Source organism: Scheffersomyces spartinae (genome assembly GCF_019049425.1).
Source record: "Scheffersomyces spartinae strain ARV_011 chromosome Unknown scaffold_7, whole genome shotgun sequence".
Lineage (NCBI taxonomy): Eukaryota > Fungi > Ascomycota > Pichiomycetes > Serinales > Debaryomycetaceae > Lizanozyma > Lizanozyma spartinae.
In genome coordinates, this window is record NW_025065054.1 from 233,309 (window position 1) to 251,474 (window position 18,166).

At 39.0% G+C, this 18,166-nt stretch overlaps 4 protein-coding genes across 4 annotated transcripts; 1 reads left to right on the forward strand and 3 right to left on the reverse strand.

The window, feature by feature from the left end:
* Positions 1 to 144: 144 nt before the first annotated feature.
* URA2 (bifunctional carbamoylphosphate synthetase/aspartate transcarbamylase) lies at positions 145 to 6,765 on the reverse strand (the record flags this gene model as incomplete). Its single annotated transcript, XM_043195283.1, has 1 exon — positions 145 to 6,765. One exon carries the CDS (start codon positions 6,763 to 6,765, stop codon positions 145 to 147), a length of 6,621 nt encoding a protein of 2,206 aa, XP_043049949.1.
* Positions 6,766 to 8,662: 1,897 nt separating this feature from the next.
* Positions 8,663 to 12,088, forward strand: TRK1 (Trk1p; the record flags this gene model as incomplete). Its single annotated transcript, XM_043195284.1, has 1 exon — positions 8,663 to 12,088. The coding sequence occupies one exon, from the start codon at positions 8,663 to 8,665 to the stop codon at positions 12,086 to 12,088; it is 3,426 nt and encodes a 1,141-aa protein (XP_043049950.1).
* Positions 12,089 to 12,186: 98 nt separating this feature from the next.
* Positions 12,187 to 13,038, reverse strand: IMP4 (snoRNA-binding rRNA-processing protein; the record flags this gene model as incomplete). Its single annotated transcript, XM_043195285.1, has 1 exon — positions 12,187 to 13,038. One exon carries the CDS (start codon positions 13,036 to 13,038, stop codon positions 12,187 to 12,189), a length of 852 nt encoding a protein of 283 aa, XP_043049951.1.
* Positions 13,039 to 13,780: 742 nt separating this feature from the next.
* Positions 13,781 to 15,532, reverse strand: KQ657_004618 (uncharacterized protein; the record flags this gene model as incomplete). Its single annotated transcript, XM_043195286.1, has 1 exon — positions 13,781 to 15,532. One exon carries the CDS (start codon positions 15,530 to 15,532, stop codon positions 13,781 to 13,783), a length of 1,752 nt encoding a protein of 583 aa, XP_043049952.1.
* Positions 15,533 to 18,166: the final 2,634 nt, after the last annotated feature.

The window sequence follows — 18,166 nt, forward strand, 5'->3', positions numbered from 1 at the left end:
TTATTACTATACATTATAGATTTGAACTTGTTTGATTAACTAATTTCCCCCGAAATTAGTAAAGTAGATAGTTATGGAAGCATATTTTAGTAAACTCATTAATTCCCCAATTAAAAGTCACCGCTTAATCCTGTGGCTTCTTAATTAAAAGTCAACACCGATAACCATAGCCAATAAAGCCATTCTAACAAACAAACCGTACCTCATTTGTCTAAAGTAAGCAGCTCTTTGATCAAAGTCAACTTCCTCTCTAATTTCGTTTAATCTAGGTAATGGGTGCATGACACACATGTGTTGCTTGGCATAAGACAAGATCTTGTTATCAACAATATAAGTGTCCTTTAATCTCAAGTACTGTTGTTTATCAGTGAATCTCTCTTCTTGAACTCTGGTACAGTACAACACATCTGATTTGGCAATTAAATCAGGTGTCAATTCTTCAGATTCCGCAATCAACATACCGGAGTTAGTCAATTCTTGCTTAATACTAGCAGGCAAAGATAATTCCTTAGGACTAACCAATTGAATTCTCACTTGGTAATGTCTGAATAATTGACACAAGGAGTGAACTGGTCTACCGTACTTCAAGTCACCCATAAAGGTGACCACAATACCGTTCACAGTACCCAATTCTTCTCTAATAGTGAACAAATCTAAAAGAGCCTGGGTAGGGTGTTCCTTAGAACCATTACCTCCATTAATAATAGGAACAGGTGAATACTTGGTAGCAATATCAGCAGATTCTTCAGATGGATGTCTTAAGACAATGGCATCGGAGTAACAAGCCAATGATCTAATAGTGTCTTGTAAGGTTTCACCCTTCTTGACAGAAGATGAAAGACTGTCAACGTTGACAACTCTACCACCCAATCTTTGCATAGCAGTGTCAAAGGAAGAAGATGTTCTGGTAGATGGTTCGTAGAACAAAGTAGTAAGAACTCTACCCTTCAAGATGTCCAAGACTCCTTGTCTTTCAACAGCCAATCTCATTTCTTGAGCAACAGTGAACAAAGAGTGTAAGTCATTTCGGGAGATTTGCTTAACACTCAAAATAGAGTTTCTTAAGAAACGGTTATGGTGTCTGATGTAGTCGACCAATGCATTGATTTCACCCAATTCTCTAGGAGGTTGTTGAGAAACCAACTCAGAACCCAACTTTTCAAATTCAGCTGGTTCAGGTTCAGCGTCCTTGAGTAAAGAAGGACGACGGCCTTCAGAGAAGGAGAATCTAGTCTTTTTGATAACAGCTGGAGAACTGGAGCCAGCAGCTGAAAGAGATCCAAAACGGTCTCTGGCTTCAACACCGTGCTTACCAATGGCAGTTTGAGTAGTGATCTTACCATTCAAAGAAACGGTCTTATCGTTAACAGAAACTCTTTCAACGGAACCAGTCAAGGACTTGTTGGCAAACAAGTCAGAGATGAAGGCTGGAGTAGATGCAATACTTCTATCTAAATCAATCTCAACTTCAGCATCTTGAGTTGGAATGTTGAAGATCTTAGAAGGAGCATTGTGGAAACGTTCAACAATGTCTTCAACAGTAAGCTTACCGCTCTTAACAGCACTAATCAACAATGGAATAGTGTCAGCAAGACCCAAACCAGGAGTAACGGGTTTACCGGTAGCCTTAGCAATCAAACTGGGGATAACACCAATAGAGAAGGCATCAATAGACTTTAAACCTTCCCATAAGGCATTTTGGTCATTTTTGGTGGGTAAGAAGGAGTAGTTCAATTCATCTCTTGATAAGAACAAGGAGTAAATGGAAACATCGCATGTTACTGACAAGTTCTTGTCCTTAGCCAAACAAATCAAGTCCAAATCTTCCTTGGAAGAAACTCCGGTGATGTGAATGGATCTGTTGTGCAAAGATGCAAGCAACAAAATGGATGCCAAATCAGTAGCCTTAGCATCAGTGATGATTGGCTTTTGAACCGGCCAGTGAGTGAAATGAGTAGAAATGGCACCCACCTTGGAGTTGGCAAAATCATTGAATGGAATATACAAGGCAGCAGCTTTAACTGAAGCATCAGCAACAGCTTCAGCGTTGGTTTCGTTAGCAGCAATAGCAAAGGAGAAATCAGTAAAAGCGTCTGGTTCGGCAGATTCAATGACATTGACTAAACTATTGAAATCAACAATACGAGAACCATCAGTAGTTTGAGGTAAGAATGAGTTGAAAGTGAACCCGGACGTTAAAGCCTCCTTAGAGATTGCTTCAAAGTCATTGTGAGTTGGGACAAAAGTACCAATACTGATCAAACCAGGTAAAGTAGCTGTGACATGAGAAGTTTGAGCATCTCTGTTAGACACTTCCAAGGGGATGTGTCTAGCAATTGCTTCAACCAATAACTTAGCACACTTAACGTTGGTAACCAAAGGAATAGAATAATCCACAGCCATACGACGAGATTGGTAACCCTTAGACATAAAAGAGGCAGGACGACGGAATCGGTTGGAGGAGGGCAAGTTGACATACAAATCAATCAAGTTGTTAGCCAAATGTTGAGTCAAGGAGTATTCTGATTTTTGGTCTTCTTCCTTACTCAACACTTCCAAGTAATGCACTGGGATGTTGTGTTCTTTAATAAAATCAGCAGTACCAGCAGTAGCAAAAATCTTGTAGCCCATTTCAGATAACTTGGCAATAGAAGGCAACAATTCAAGCTTTTCCTTATAAGAACCAATAGAAAATAAAATATTCTTCTTGGGTAATTTGAACCCCGTAGAAATCAAAGACTTCAAATAAGCTTCATATTTGTTTCTACCAAAAGTAGCAACTTCACCAGTAGAAGCCATTTCAACACCCAAAACAGGATCAGCACCAGCCAAACGAGAAAAGGAGAATTGAGGAACCTTAACAGCACAATATTCTTCAGGCAATTTCTCACCAGGGTAAGGAGTGAAGGGCAAGTCCATGATAGCCTTGGTGGCCATTTCAATCAAATCAGTACCCACAACCTTAGAGATAAAGGGGAAAGATCTAGAGGCCCTGACGTTACATTCAATAACCTTGATGTCGTTATCCTTTGCAATGAATTGAATGTTGTAAGGACCCGTAATATCCAAAGCCTTACCGATTTTAGCAGTAGCTTCAACGATTCTCTTAACAGTTTGAGGATCTAAATCTTGAGGAGGAACAATCAAAGTGGCATCACCAGAATGAACACCAGCGTTTTCAACGTGTTCAGAGACAACGTGCATAATCATTTCACCATCCTTAGCAACGGCATCCATTTCAATTTCCTTAGCATTTTCAATGTACTTGGTAATAACAACTGGGTAGTCAGGAGAAACTTCAACAGCTTGGGATAAGTAAGAAGCCAAGTCATCTCTAGAGTAGACAGTGTTCATAGCAGCACCAGATAAAACATAAGAAGGACGAACCAAAACTGGGTATGAAACTCTTTCAGCAAACTCTTCAGCATCCTTGATGGATGACAATTCCTTCCAAGCTGGTTGATCAACACCAATCTTATCCAACATTCTGGAGAACTTGTATCTGTTTTCAGCAGAGTCAATCATTTCTGGAGAAGTACCCATAATCTTAACATTTTGACGGTGTAAAGTCAAGGCAATATTGTTTGAAGTTTGACCACCCATAGAAATGATAACACCGTTAGATTGCTCCAATTCGTAAATATCTAAAACTCTTTCCAAGTTGATGGTTTCAAAGTACAATCTGTCAGCTTCATCGTAATCAGTGGACACGGTTTCTGGGTTATAATTGATCATAATGGTCTTCAAGCCATTTTCTCTCAAGGTTCTAATGGCTCTAACTGCACACCAATCGAATTCAACAGAGGAACCAATTCTGTAAACACCTGAACCCAAGACAATGATACCGTGATCGTTGAAGTGAACATCTGAAGAATCAGCATTATAAGTCAAGTACAAGTAGTTGGTGAAGGCAGGGAACTCGGCAGCAACAGTATCAATTTGCTTAACAAATGGAATCACACCTCTTTCCTTTCTTAATCTTCTAATGGCAACTTCATTGGAGTTCAAAAACTTGGCAATTTGTCTATCATCAAAGCCCAATTGTTTAGCTTGTCTCAAAACAGTAGTGGGTAACTTTTCCTTTTCAACAAATGATGAAACGTATTGACCAAACTTGATGATGTCCATCAACTTGTTCAAGAACCATTTGTCAATGTTAGTCAACTTCCAAATCTTATCAACAGTGTAACCTTCAGCCATAGCGTTGGCTATGGCAAACAAACGTTGATCGGAAGGAGTTTGCAATTCACTGTCAATGTTCATCAAAGCTGGGGTGTCACCGAAACCTAAGTTTTGATAGTCTGTAGATCTAATAGCCTTTTGAATGGCTTCTTCAAAAGTTCTACCAATAGCCATGACTTCACCAACAGACTTCATGGAAGATGATAAAAGGGAGGAAACACGAGTAAACTTCTTCAAATCCCATCTTGGAATCTTGACCACACAGTAATCCAATGATGGTTCGAAACAAGCAGAAGTAGATTTGGTGACTGAGTTTCTGATTACATTTAATGGAATGTTTAAACCCAACTTAGCGGCAGTGTAAGCTAATGGATAACCAGTAGCCTTAGAAGCCAAAGCAGATGAACGGGATAATCTGGCATTAACTTCAATGATACAATATTCCTTGGAAAATGGGTTCAAGGCATATTGAATGTTACATTCACCAACAACACCCAAATGTCTGATCACATTAACAGCAGTGGTTCTCAACATGTTGTAATCTTCATCAGACAAAGTTTGAGAGGGAGCAACAACAATGGAATCACCAGTGTGGATACCTAATGGATCAAAGTTCTCCATGTTACAAACAGTAATACAGTTGTCAAAGGCATCACGAACAACTTCATATTCAACTTCCTTCCAACCCTTCATTGACCTTTCAACCAACACTTGTGGAGAAGTAGCAAAGGCCTTGTTACACAAGGCAACCAATTCCTCTTCGTTATCAGCAAATCCGGAACCCAAACCACCCAAGGCATAAGCAGCTCTGATAATCAATGGGTAACCAATGTTATTAGCAGCAGTAATAGCTTCTTCGACATTGTTGACGGCTTCAGATTGAGCACACTTTTCATTAATTTCCAGCATGGCATTGGCGAAGAGTTCTCTATCTTCAGTGGTAATAACGGTTTCGATAGGAGTACCCAAGACCTTGACTCCCAAGTTTTCAAATTCATCCTTCAAGGCAATACCAACACTCAAGGCAGTTTGACCACCAAAAGTACAGTAAATACCATCCGGACGTTCGAATTCGATAACCTTTCTGACGAAATCAGGGTTGACAGGCAAAAAATAAACCTTATCAGCCAAACCCTTGGAAGTTTGAATCGTAGCAATGTTTGGGTTGATCAAAATGGTGTAGATACCTTCTTCTTGTAAAGCCTTGATAGCTTGAGAACCAGAGTAATCAAACTCACCAGCTTGACCAATAGACAACCCACCGGAACCCAAAACCAAAACCTTCTTAACGTCGACTCTTGGATGGGCAGCCAAATTATCAGCAACCAATCCACCAGGGAAGGAGATTGGTTTATGGATACCGTACTTGTTGAAGTCTGCAACAGCATTGATGAAAACATCGAAAAGGAATTCAGTGTCTCTTGGACCAGGAGTAGACTCAGGGTGGAATTGTACAGAAAACAATGGTTTGGAAGTGTGGTAGATACCTTCGTTAGAGTTGTCATTAGCATTGACAAACAAAGGTTTCCAGCCATCAGTCAAGGTGTCGATATCAACAGCATAACCATGGTTTTGGGATGTGATGTAACATCTACCCGAAATAGTGGAAGTACAAGGAATGTTATGGCCTCTGTTACCAAACTTCAACTTCATGGTTTGAGCACCAGTAGCTCTAGCCATCAATTGGTGACCCAAACAAATACCGAAAACAGGAGTCTTGGCTTCGGCAATAACCTTAGACAATCTGGAGACAGTCTCAGTCATAACAGATGGATCACCGGGACCGTTGGAGATGAACAAACCATCATATTCTTCAGAGGCGAAATCATAATCCCATGGGACAACCTTCAATTCGACACCACGTCTAACAAAACATCTGATTTGGTTGTATTTCATACCAACATCAACAGCAACAATTCTAAGTGGTTTACCGTTCTTACCCAATTTGAGGTTACCATTAGGCTTGTACAAAACTGGCTTGGAAGTAGAAACCTTTGCCACCAAGTTCTTGACGTTAGGATCATCCCATTCTGGCATATCAAAGTAAGGAGTCCAGTTTTCACCCTTGGTGATGATTTCAGAGGAGGAAAGAGTGTTCTTTTGCAAAGCCAATCTACCCAACGTGGAACCCTTCTCTCTTAATCTCTTGGTTAAAGCTCTGGTATCAACACCGTAGATAGCAGGAATACCTTCCTTCTTTAACCATTGACCCAAAGAAGACTTAGCCAAGTAGTGAGAGTATTCTTCAGTGTAGTGGGCAACTACCAAACCAGCAATGTGAATTCTGTTGGATTCAAAGTATTTGGGCAATGCTGGAGAATAATCATCATCCAACAAGCTCAAATCGGGGACACCATAATTACCAACCAAAGGGTACGTGATGACCAAAATTTGACCTTCATAAGAAGGATCAGTGATTGATTCAGGATAACCAACCATACCGGTTTGGAAGACAACTTCACCGGAAGCAGGAACAGGAGCACCAAAGGAATAACCTTGTAAGGCGACACCGTCATGGGTTTCCAAGGTCATCATGAGATCACCTGTGGATTCCATTGGAGGGGTAATAGGATGAGAAACCATTTTTATTATTTAGTTCGCTTCTATGGATTGAGGAACTTTATAAGTTAAGTTATTTCAAAGTCCTTTTGGGGGAAATAGACTGAATTAACTCAAGGTTGTTTCCTTTAGTTCACTAGTAGTATTGACAGTACCAGAAAGTGAAAAAAAGGCGAGGTTTAAAATGCAAGAAGCTCAGTTCAACTACTAGGCGGGGGATCTAGTTAAAGCCTAACTTCAAACGATTAAACAGTACTAGAAATAGTGATGTTAGTGACTTGCGACAAATAGAAAGGTTAACGAAAGAATCAGACTGCACTGGAAAAAAAATCGATGCTCATCTCGCACACATTGCCAAGGGGGTAACCAAATGACTGAAAAATTATCATTGGATGGAACAAAGGGCTTCAGGACATAAAAATTTGGCTCAATCTTTGACTCGGAGAATGTAAAGAGCAGGTTACGAGGAACAAGATACAAATACAATTGGTCACAAATCAATAACCAATGGGTCTAGTAATGTCTTCGTTCCTCGTCTTTCAGTCTGTAAGTTGCATCACATACTCGATATTTCGCGTAGAATGTTGTTCCAGCGAGATTTGTATTTGATACTTGCTGAAAGAAGAAGAAGAAGAGAGGAGAAAGAGGAGAAGAGAAGAAAGAGAGAAAAAATAAAATAAAATAATAAAAGTGTCAGTAACCTTCATCTTTAAACCCCAGGCAATCCATCACCCTATTTATACATCTTGAAAATGTCTTCTACCTAGAGATGAGATGAGAGAAAATGCACACTACACACACACCAATGGATGTAAGTATGTTGAAGTCAGAGGTTACAAAGCCGGAAACTCTTGTGCTATTACTATATAGTTCCCCGGTTTCAATGATGATCTGAAAATTTTTTGTTTGTTCGCAGGACTTATTATGTCCTTGTTATGACTCACCCTCGGAAGTGGACGAAGTTGAGATGTATCAGTCACGTTACTGCCTCTTACGTCAGCTCATCTGCACCTAACGTACTCGTGCTACCATGGAGATGAGATGTCGTCACCTATCAGGCGGTTGGTGTATACACTAAACACGTTTAGTTTGGACACTCCATATTACGTACCCAAGATAGATATAGTAGATAATAAGTCAGCTACAATCTGTCGGTTGCACACTAGTTACAATTGTAATCATTTGACGCGAGGGTAAGGAAGCCGGCTGATTGAAGTAATATTTTCAAACAGAATCTTATACGCTTCAGTTCGATACTACCACGTAGATTATTTCCCACACTTAAGCATAATATTTTTTTCGGGCTTAGGATGAACTTATTGCAAATTTGGGCCTAAACTTCTTCTTGGTAAAGTTATACTTGGCCTTGGTCGTGCATTCCGCAGGCCGTTAGTGCCAACATCTACTGTGAGTTGAGTTTATAATGATGAAATTCTTATGTCAAGGCTTTTTGTGGTAAGTGAAAGCGAAAAAAATTACGTCAAGCGAAGATTAATGAGATTCAGATTCATATTCGGTAGTAGTAAACGGGTCACAATTAATTTTTGGTACAACCTTCTGATTCTTAAATAGCATACCCCAATATCTCGTCTACTAAAAGCTGGGCCTGTGTGGTTGGTTGGTTGAATATCCCTATTTTGTTTAGTCATTTGGCCGCAGCTTGGGACTCTACTTGAGGCTGTTTCTGCTGTTAATTAGTGTCTGTGATACAATTAATCGATATCACCTTCAGTTCAATTTTTTGCAGCAACATTGGTTATCTGCTCAGGTAGAAACCCCAAACACCAGTGACGGCTTAACAATTGAACTGATACTTTGCAATAAGCTGAGTGGTGGTTGTTATCTTCTTGTTCAGTGTTGGTGAAACGTGGTATCTGCGCTTTACTTTGGCATTTGAATTTTTCTAATTTTTTGGTCGGTAATGGATGGAAGCTCTTTAAAGTCATTGTATAGCTTCAAAGAGGGCTTTGGAAAACAAGTTCGAGATACTATTCATAGTGTTGGTCAAACCATAGACCCTATTGTTAAAAAGTTTATTCCAAACTTCAGAGCCGCTCATTATGTTTATATTATATCGTGGTGTATCGTTGGTTCTATCCTTGTCTATCCAACACATAATTTGGCATATATTGATGCATTATTTCTAGCCACTGGTTCGGCCACTCAAGCTGGGTTGAACACCACAGATGGTAATCTATTGAAATTATATCAACAAATTGTTGTCTACATGATAGCAATGGTTACTACCCCCATTTTCATTCACGGGTCTCTTTTGTTTGTTCGGTTATATTGGTTTGAGCGGTATTTCGATAACATTAAGGAACGTTCAAAATTGAACTTTAAAATGAGACGTGAAGCAACTTTGGCAAGAACAAGAACCTATAATTCTTTTGATCCCACTATGAGAAACACATACGTAAACCAAGGTCTTGGATTACGTAAAAGGAATAGTCGAGCTACCTCCTTGCGAAGGAGAAGCACAGGAGGTATGTATTCTCGTACGTTGGTTTCGAACTCAGCCCAAAGAGGGAATGCTGGCAGGGACACAAGCCAGGGCCTTCGACCTGGTCTTGAACCACTTCGCAGGAACTCCTCTACTTCGTCTCTTTCGTACCGCATTGAAAAGCCAAATAATCAGCTGGTTGAACATCTTACAGAACCTTCAAGTGAAAATGAAGATGAAATTGAGCTTTCAGAACAACCTCATCAAAATGGTTCTCTAGTACATGAAGAGCATGATTCTCTTCAACAAAATCAAGAACCTGAAGGTATCAAATTTGCAGAGTTGCCTCACCCTTCAAGAAGACCAAATGGCCATTCCAGGCACCCTTCAAATCTGAAACCTTTAACTTCTGGACCTCGTAGAAATACTGTCGATCCTTCAGATATGTATCGTTCTATCGCAATTATGCAAGAGAATAAAAAGCAAGAGAAGTGTGAAAAGGAAGTTTCTGGAATCAATGGTGATGATGATGATGATGATGATGATGTTCTCATCATCAGGCCCCCGAATGAGATTGAAAATGATGTTTCAGGGTCAATTTACACAACAAAACTGTCTAAAAAAGAAAGAGCCAACTCAAAGCTCAGACGTTCTTGGAAATCTCGGAAATGGTCATCGAAATTTAGAAATAATTTCACCAACACCCAAAGGCATCCACGAGCATCCTCTCCTGTTTCAGAGGGTGCGGATGACGAAGGTTCAATTGATTCAGAGTATGATAGTGAATTTCAGAAGTTGAAGGAAAAATTGAAGAGAAATGATCATAACAATGAACATGCGATTACAGATGATGAAGATGAGGGCAACGATGGTAATGACGAAGAAGATAAAGCGAGCAAAAATGCTGATAATCATGATGAGGAGGAGGAGGAGGAAGAAAACTCGGACTCAAGTATTATTTCAGATGACGGTTCTGCTGCTCTCAGTAGTAACGATGAAGATGATGAGAACGATGAAAATCGTGAAAATGGTGATGAAGATTATTTCAACTATAAGGGAAAATATAAGGAAGATCTAGACAGTAGTTCCAACTCAAGTCCTCATTTAAACATAGTGCTTCCTGATAGGCATGGAACGAATACTTCAGATGGGAATCAAATGAGGTCTCCTACATTTGATCGTTTCTTTTCACCAGCAAAGAATTTCGGTAAGAAAACCAGGAAAAGTATATCCAAAACCACTAGTCGTGGGTTAAGGAAATTGGGTAGTGGGTTTATTCGGTCAAATTCATTTGCCGTTTCGGAGTCTAATAGAGTTAATACTGGTCCCAGTATAAATTCACATGATGGTGAAGAATACGATGACTATGATAATGATGATGATGATGGTGGTGATGCTGATGATGGTCGAAGTTATTATACTGATATTGAAAACAATTCATTACGTAAGATGAGTACCAATTACTTGTCTTGGAACCCTACAGTTGGTAGGAATTCAACTTTTATTAATTTAAGTGATGATCAGAAGGAGGAACTTGGTGGTGTTGAATATAGAGCTGTTAAGTTACTCATTAAGATTTTGCTTGTTTATTACATTGGTTTTCATGTAATGGGAGTTGTGGCCTGGGTGCCATACATTTTGAAAACACTTTATTACAAACATATAGTTAATGTTCAAGGGTTGAATGCTGTTTGGTGGGCAATTTTCACTGCCCAATCTTCTTTCAATGATTTGGGTTTAACAGTTACAGCTAACTCTATGGCTGGGTTTTCAAATTCGGTTTATATTCTTGTATGGTCTTCATTTTTTATTGTTATTGGGAATACGGGGTTCCCCATTTTTTTACGGTTTTTGATTTGGATTATGTTCAAGCTTTCAAAGCCTTTATCATTATTTAATGAATCATTGGCTTTCCTCTTGGACCATCCACGTCGTTGTTTTACTTTGTTGTTTCCCTCCGTTCCAACATGGTGGTTATTCATTGTGTTGGTTGTTCTCAACTGTATTGATTTGTTGCTCTTTATCGTTTTGGATTTGAACAGTGATTATTTGAAGAAAATTCCCATTGGATACAGAATTTTGGACGGATTGTATCAAGCATTCAGTACCCGTACCGCTGGGTTCACAGTGGTTGATTTATCCCAGTTGCATCCAGCAGTCCAGGTCAGTTACATGTTGATGATGTATATTTCTGTTCTTCCATTGGCTATTTCCATCAGGCGTACAAACGTTTATGAAGAACAAAGTTTGGGAGTTTATTTGAAAGAGCAAAACCCAGAACATGATATAGATGAAAGCAAAAGTTCACATTTTATTGGTGCACATTTAAGAAACCAATTGAGTTTTGATTTGTGGTTTATATTCCTTGGACTTTTCATTATTTGTATTGCTGAGGGCAATAAGTTGGATAAAAATAATCCTAGTTTTAGTGTTTTTGCCATTTTATTTGAGATCATATCTGCTTATGGTACCGTGGGGTTGTCATTGGGCTACCCTGGTACCAATACTTCATTTTCTGCTCAGTTCACCACCTTGTCCAAACTTGTTATCATTGCCATGATGATTAGAGGTAGACACAGAGGGTTGCCCTATTCTTTGGATCGTGCCATTATGTTGCCCAATAAGATGATGGCTAAGAGGGACCATGTACAGCAAGAACATGCAATCAGAAGAAATACCACCATGGATTCAAGAGGAAACACCCTATTCAGAAACAGTTTCAGTTTTGATGCTCCTAATGACGTTCTGAGTACAAGCGGTAGTAGTCATCTAACTCCAAACAAACACTCCGATAGAGGATTACTTAGACGGGTGATAACAAGCGGAGGGGATATTTTTGAGAACCCAGGAAGAGTGTTACTTAATAGAAAACGAACAACGGGTGCAACTGCCAATTATGTTTGAAACAAGCATTTACCATAGACTAGTTCATTTCTATTACTATATTTATATCTTTAAATAATCTTGTTCCTTTCCTTTAGTGCACTAGTTTTATTATAATACTATAAGTAGTTCTTTCTATTGGCAGTTCTGATATAACGTCTAACTTGGAATTCAGTGTCTGCATCTTTATTATCCAAAACACCCAGTTTAATTTCATATAACTTCATTTCAAACCGAGGCCCCAATTCTGATAATTCCACACCATCTCTATGTTTAACGTAGACGTGGTGTCTCACACTAATGAAATCTTCATTATTGACAAATGTAATCACTCTGGTACTGTCCTTCTTTGCTCCAGGAGGGAACAAATGCTTAAGAACCTGCTCTACTCTCTTCCCCAAAGGCGTAGTGAAATTTTCAAATATCAAGTGGGGGTATGATTCAGAAACATTCCCCAAGTTAGGCAAATCGTGTCTGAGTTTCACATTGTGAAGAGTGAATATCACTGATGGACCATGAGGAAAATGAGAAATAGTCAAAGAGGTTGGAACACCACGATGTTCATGGACAACTACTAAATCTGTTATGGAGGTACGAGCACAGGAAGCAACCAAATCTGGAATAACATAATTACCTCTGTTCAATTTGATACTATTAGGGAACATAAGTTTCAATTCCTTAGCAAACTGTAGAAGCTTAACCAGGGGAGCTCTTGAAGTTGTGATTATTACACGAGGATCCAGAATCCCCAGAAGTGCCAGGTATTCATCATCGATCTCTAGTTGTTCGCTTTCATCATATATGAAATCCTTCTGGAGTTTACCATCTTCTGCCAATTCTTTGGAAAGTGGTTTCCCCAGTGCTAAGGCTGCTTTTAATTGTTGTCTCTTTTCAGTTAACGTCGACTCCTGAAGTTGGAGAGCCTTGCGGTATAAATACTCTCGCCTTTCCCTAGCCAGTCTTCTGATCATTATCTTGTGGTGGTTATTATTGAGTAGATGGGAGAACTAGTTGGTCCATAATAACGGGATGACTGAAAATTATGGGAGATGCTCATCACGAGAATGTCGCAAGAAACAGGTACGACATTTTTATGCGAAAGGATTGTATTCCATCACCTTAATGAAACACATATATATATATATGTACTTATTAGTTTCAGGTATCTATACGAATCCATGTCCATGTTATGTATACACTTTAGTCTATTCCTCGTTATGGCAGGAAGGCTTTAATAATAGAACGAACTCGGGCTATATTGTGGTTTGCCAATCAGTTACGATCACGTGACCCGTTGGGTTGTTGGCCAAGTTGATGCCTGCCAATTGCCCCTAATGAAGTGTTCTAATAGAATAAGTTTTATGTAATTGTAGTCCGTTTATTGCTTACGTATATAACAAGTCGGTTCTTAATACGAATTGCACACCTCTAAGTTTTCGCAGTAATTTGTTGTTAATGTACAGAATATATGACCAAAGTAAGATGAACTTGTATGGTTCGATAGCGCCCTGTCTACAAACTGTCGACAAAAGAAAAAAGATTCTTACACCAAATAGCATAGACTATAGAAGCGTTTTATTATGTAGTCCATGGAGACATGTAACACGAGATTCAACAGTTAAATTGAAAAACAGCTAAAATAATTCAACACAAGTTTCTTCCACTTGAAGATGATGATGACACTAAAAATAACTACTACCTTTTCTAAAAATATTACAACCCGTTAATTTCGCTTGTTGTTTGACGAATACAATCGCCAATAGATGTCAGTACCAATGATTCCGTATCCCATAAAGAACTAGCCTGAGAACTAACCGATTTCCGTTTCGCCAATTTTGGTGGGAGCACTCTTACGTCCAGTTCTGTTAATTCTTGAATGTTATCTTCTGAATCACTGGATTCAGGAGAAATAGGTAAAGCCAGTTTGGATGGGATATTGGATTTATTATTGGCTTGTACATCTTCTTTATCACCATTAGAATCGTCAACATTTTGAGGTTTCTTATGCTTTCTTCTAAACACTTTAGATAATTGTGAAGATGTCATTTTGTGTTTGGAAACAGGAATCGCAGAGGGTGGTAATTGAGATTGTGGACCAGCAGTATAATTAGAAGACCCAGCAGTGAATGTTAATGGAGAATTGGATGTCAGATAATTCAGACTTGTCAGATAGGCAGGAGATTGCAATGATAAGTTCTGAGATTGTTGAGTGTTTAAAAATGTCAGGGAGCTTTGCTTGATCAATGGTTTACGAGAAGCAGGATGATCTTCCAGGTTAATCATATCAGCATAACTGTAAAATGATAGCGATCTTCTTGGTTTTGTTGATAATGTTGGGGGAGTTGGGAATGTTGTTGAAGATGATGAAGATGGAAGTTGCTGTTGTTGTTGTTGTCCACTAGAGGTTGCTGAAAGTGGAGGACCGGTAGTCATTGCGTTGTATGAAGTTGTCGTAGGGTTGAATCCGCCACTTCCACTAATGCTGTTGGAAAGGAGATTATTGTTGATGGAAGTTGAATTTTTAAATGAAGCAGGTGATAAAGGAGAATGAAATCCTCCTTGACCTACAGTTGATGAAGTAGTAGTTGGTGATGACTCCATATTACCTTGCTTATACTCAAATGGGTTTGCAAAATTGGTGTTAATCGGCAAAGCTTTGGACACAGGTGAAACATTGGCAGTATTCAATGCTGATAGTGAATAACTTGAGTTTTTACGTGAGTTAGGAAATTGACTTCCTAAAGAGTTTGGATTAGCAGGAGTTCTTCCTAACGCCATGTTAAGACTGATAACCGAGCTATTCCGCCTATTAGAGTAAATCATTTCCACCTGGTCCAAGTTTGTATCCTTATCGGAAAAAATTGAAGTCGTGGCATCTAAAGCAGGTGGTATCATATCTTCAGATTTCATAAAGTACAGACCTGCCAATTGTACTTGAGAACCATGATGGTTGCAGTTGGTTGATTTAGAGCGACGACATCTGTCACATTTTGGAGGGTGAATGCTATGAGTAGAGGTCATTCCTAGAACAGGGTTGACACTATTTCCTGTTGAATGAGATGAGATTGGAGAACCTGAAGTAGGTTGTTCCAAAACACAAGTCTCATCAATGGTACAGCAATCTTGAACCAGCCGTTCAAAAATACTATCAGGAGAACATAAGGGTGCTCTTTGAGAAATATCTGATGTGGAACGAGCTCTTGTTACAAACGTTGGAGATGGCACTCCTCCTTGAACATCAGATCCCTTACGGGATTGTGGACTGGAAGTTGTTGGTTTCAACTCTAAAGATTCAGCACCGTTATCAGATAACTTTTTTGGATGAGTTCCACTGTAACCACTCAGCTGTCTCTCAAGACCAGGAGGTGACAGATCCGTTGGAGATTGACTCAAATGATCCTTTGATTCTCCTGAAGAATTAGAACCAAAGCTAAACAACGATAATCTCTTTTTATTTTGGGACATATTAGGAAGTCAATTGAAACAGTATATTTTCAATGTAGTAAGCACCAATAAGCACCACGGCAGATAACACTGTCAATAGTCAAAGCAGCAACCGATGAAAATAAATACAAGTGCAGATACTAGAGTCAATATCTGATCAGGTAATTGGATATGACAAATAAGAGATGAAACAGATGAATAAATCAAATGAATCAACAAGAAAACAACAAATATAATAGGAATACGGTTTTCCAATGGTCAGTATCCTCACAAGATGTGACTATGATTTTGTCGTTTGAAGCAGTCGACAAGGTTTAAAGTGTTGACAAAAAACCTTTGGGAAGAAATGCGATAAATTATTGATAAGTAATCACTAGGCATTTGGAACAATGCGTTCTATATTATTAGGAGCACCATAGTAAAACCAGTGCTGACAGAAGAGAGCGACAATCATGATAGTGGCTTGTCGAGGTCTATGCAGGGAGGGGGATAATAACCACTATTTTGTGATCCCTTCCTCCCGACAATCAGACATTTTCTTTTTCGCAACAAGAAACGGGTCCAACCGCACCGATAAACTTTTAAGCGGAAAGCTCCTAAAAGAGATATATTCCCTGGGAGGGAAACAGAAAAGTCGTGTACCCAGCAGGTATATGCTGGTATGCGGAGAAAAGGTGTTGGGTGAACGGGAAGGTGGAACATGGATTCCGTATGGGTGACTTAGTCACTAATAATGGTGGGGTCAAGTTGAATGTAAAAATATAGAGGGGGAGGGGGGTTAATCTTGAAGTTTTGTGAGTGACTACAACCGCTAATTACCATAACAGTAACAGCAAATAGTCGATAGCATTACATCAGAGTAAGTAGTGAAGAAGATGATGCGATCCAAAGTTACGAAAGTCTGATTGTATTTGTATCAAGGGACACCAATAAATGTATATATAATCTCCTTCAATGTTTGAAATTAATAATAATACTAATAATAGTAATAATAAGTTTTAGTGCCAAAGTGTTATCATTATTTCCAGTTCAACCCTTTTATCTTGTAAATATAGATAATTTCTTTTATCGAACTGAATTATCACTTTTCTCTCACTAGGCTGTTTGTGGTTTGTGTAGGAAGGCGGATTACTATGAAAGAGTGTCAGAATTATAAAAATGTCAAGAGAAAAGTCAATATTAGTTGTCGTGCGCAATCCAACGATTTCCGTAGTGCGTAATCGCGTATCGGGGGTAGGGTATAGCTCGCGAAAAAAAGATGACCCCAAATGGCCTGTATACTGTCCGTTGTGTAATATGCTGATATAGAACATAGGCACGAAGATGGGGAAAACAGGTTTGTGTCGTATCTAATTAGGTATTAATACATCCTTCTAAAATATTCCAGACATGAAAAGTTGACACCAATGTTTGTCGTCATTTCCTTTATGTGGTGTTTGATTGTTTGCTGTTATTGATGGATATCAAGTCATGATTTCCGCATAAAGAATGTACTTAGATTTTTCAAACTTCATTCTTTCTGCTCTGCTAATATTTCAAGCTTGTTTTGAGGTAACATTGTTATGGTCTTCGAGAACTTTTAAAAGACCTTAGTCTGTATTCGTACATAGAATATTTTTAAGTTGTGGTTGTAGGCTTAACGTAAATGATTCGGTGGAAAATTGCCGCTTGGATACCATCTGGAGTCAACTCAAAAATTCCGACACTGAATCATCATTCACATATTCTATTAACCATGATCAGTCATCACTTGAATAACCCCCTCCCACCACAATGGAGCGGCACCCGCGATTGATTTCATTCAGGGGGTTTGATGTATTCCGAAAGATATCTCTGGTTTACGATTACTTCTGACAATTTTTGGTATGTGCATCAAAAGGCTGTGATGTTGGTTTCGTTGCTAATGGTCTCCCATGCTATCTTGTAAGGTAAGGTAGTAGCGAGATAATACTTTCCTTCTATACAGATTTTGAAGCAGCTGGGGAAACTTATCTTCTTTTGGTTGTCACACATACGTGTCACTGTTATGGTACCGACAAGGTATATCACTAAGTGAACGGGGCCTTAGATCGATATCCTTATCTCTAGTTATAAACAATCAATTCCACTAATATGAGGATATTGTGATGTTTCTAGTCATTGACTCTATATCAATTACTGAGCCAAAAAGGGTTAGCCCACGATAATTTTTGCGCCAAGTTTATTATGACGATAATCAACGAAGGAATTGAGTGGAACGATTTCAAGACGATTCGTTACCAATGGTTACTGTTGAATTCTTCAAGTGTATCATATTCAAAAGGGATTCTGGCCAGTATTAAGCGGGATTACTAACCACTTCTATTTATTTCCATTCAGTTTCCGATGAATATCTTGTTTTCTAAATCGGACACTAGATGATCGAGACAACCCCACGACATCTTGTGACCGTACTTCAGTGATCTCCGTAAGTCAGTGATTTCTTTACTTCAAGGATCTATCTTCGGCTCCAGCATAGGGAGTATTGGAAGATTTTGATAATGCAGCGCTTTAGTTTTGAACTATTTGTTTTTGTTGATAAGACCAGGAATAACCTGTTGCAACCTCATCCGTCACATTCTCAGATAAGATCTCTAATCTTTTTTTAGATTGTATTGTTGGCCTGTCGAGCGATTC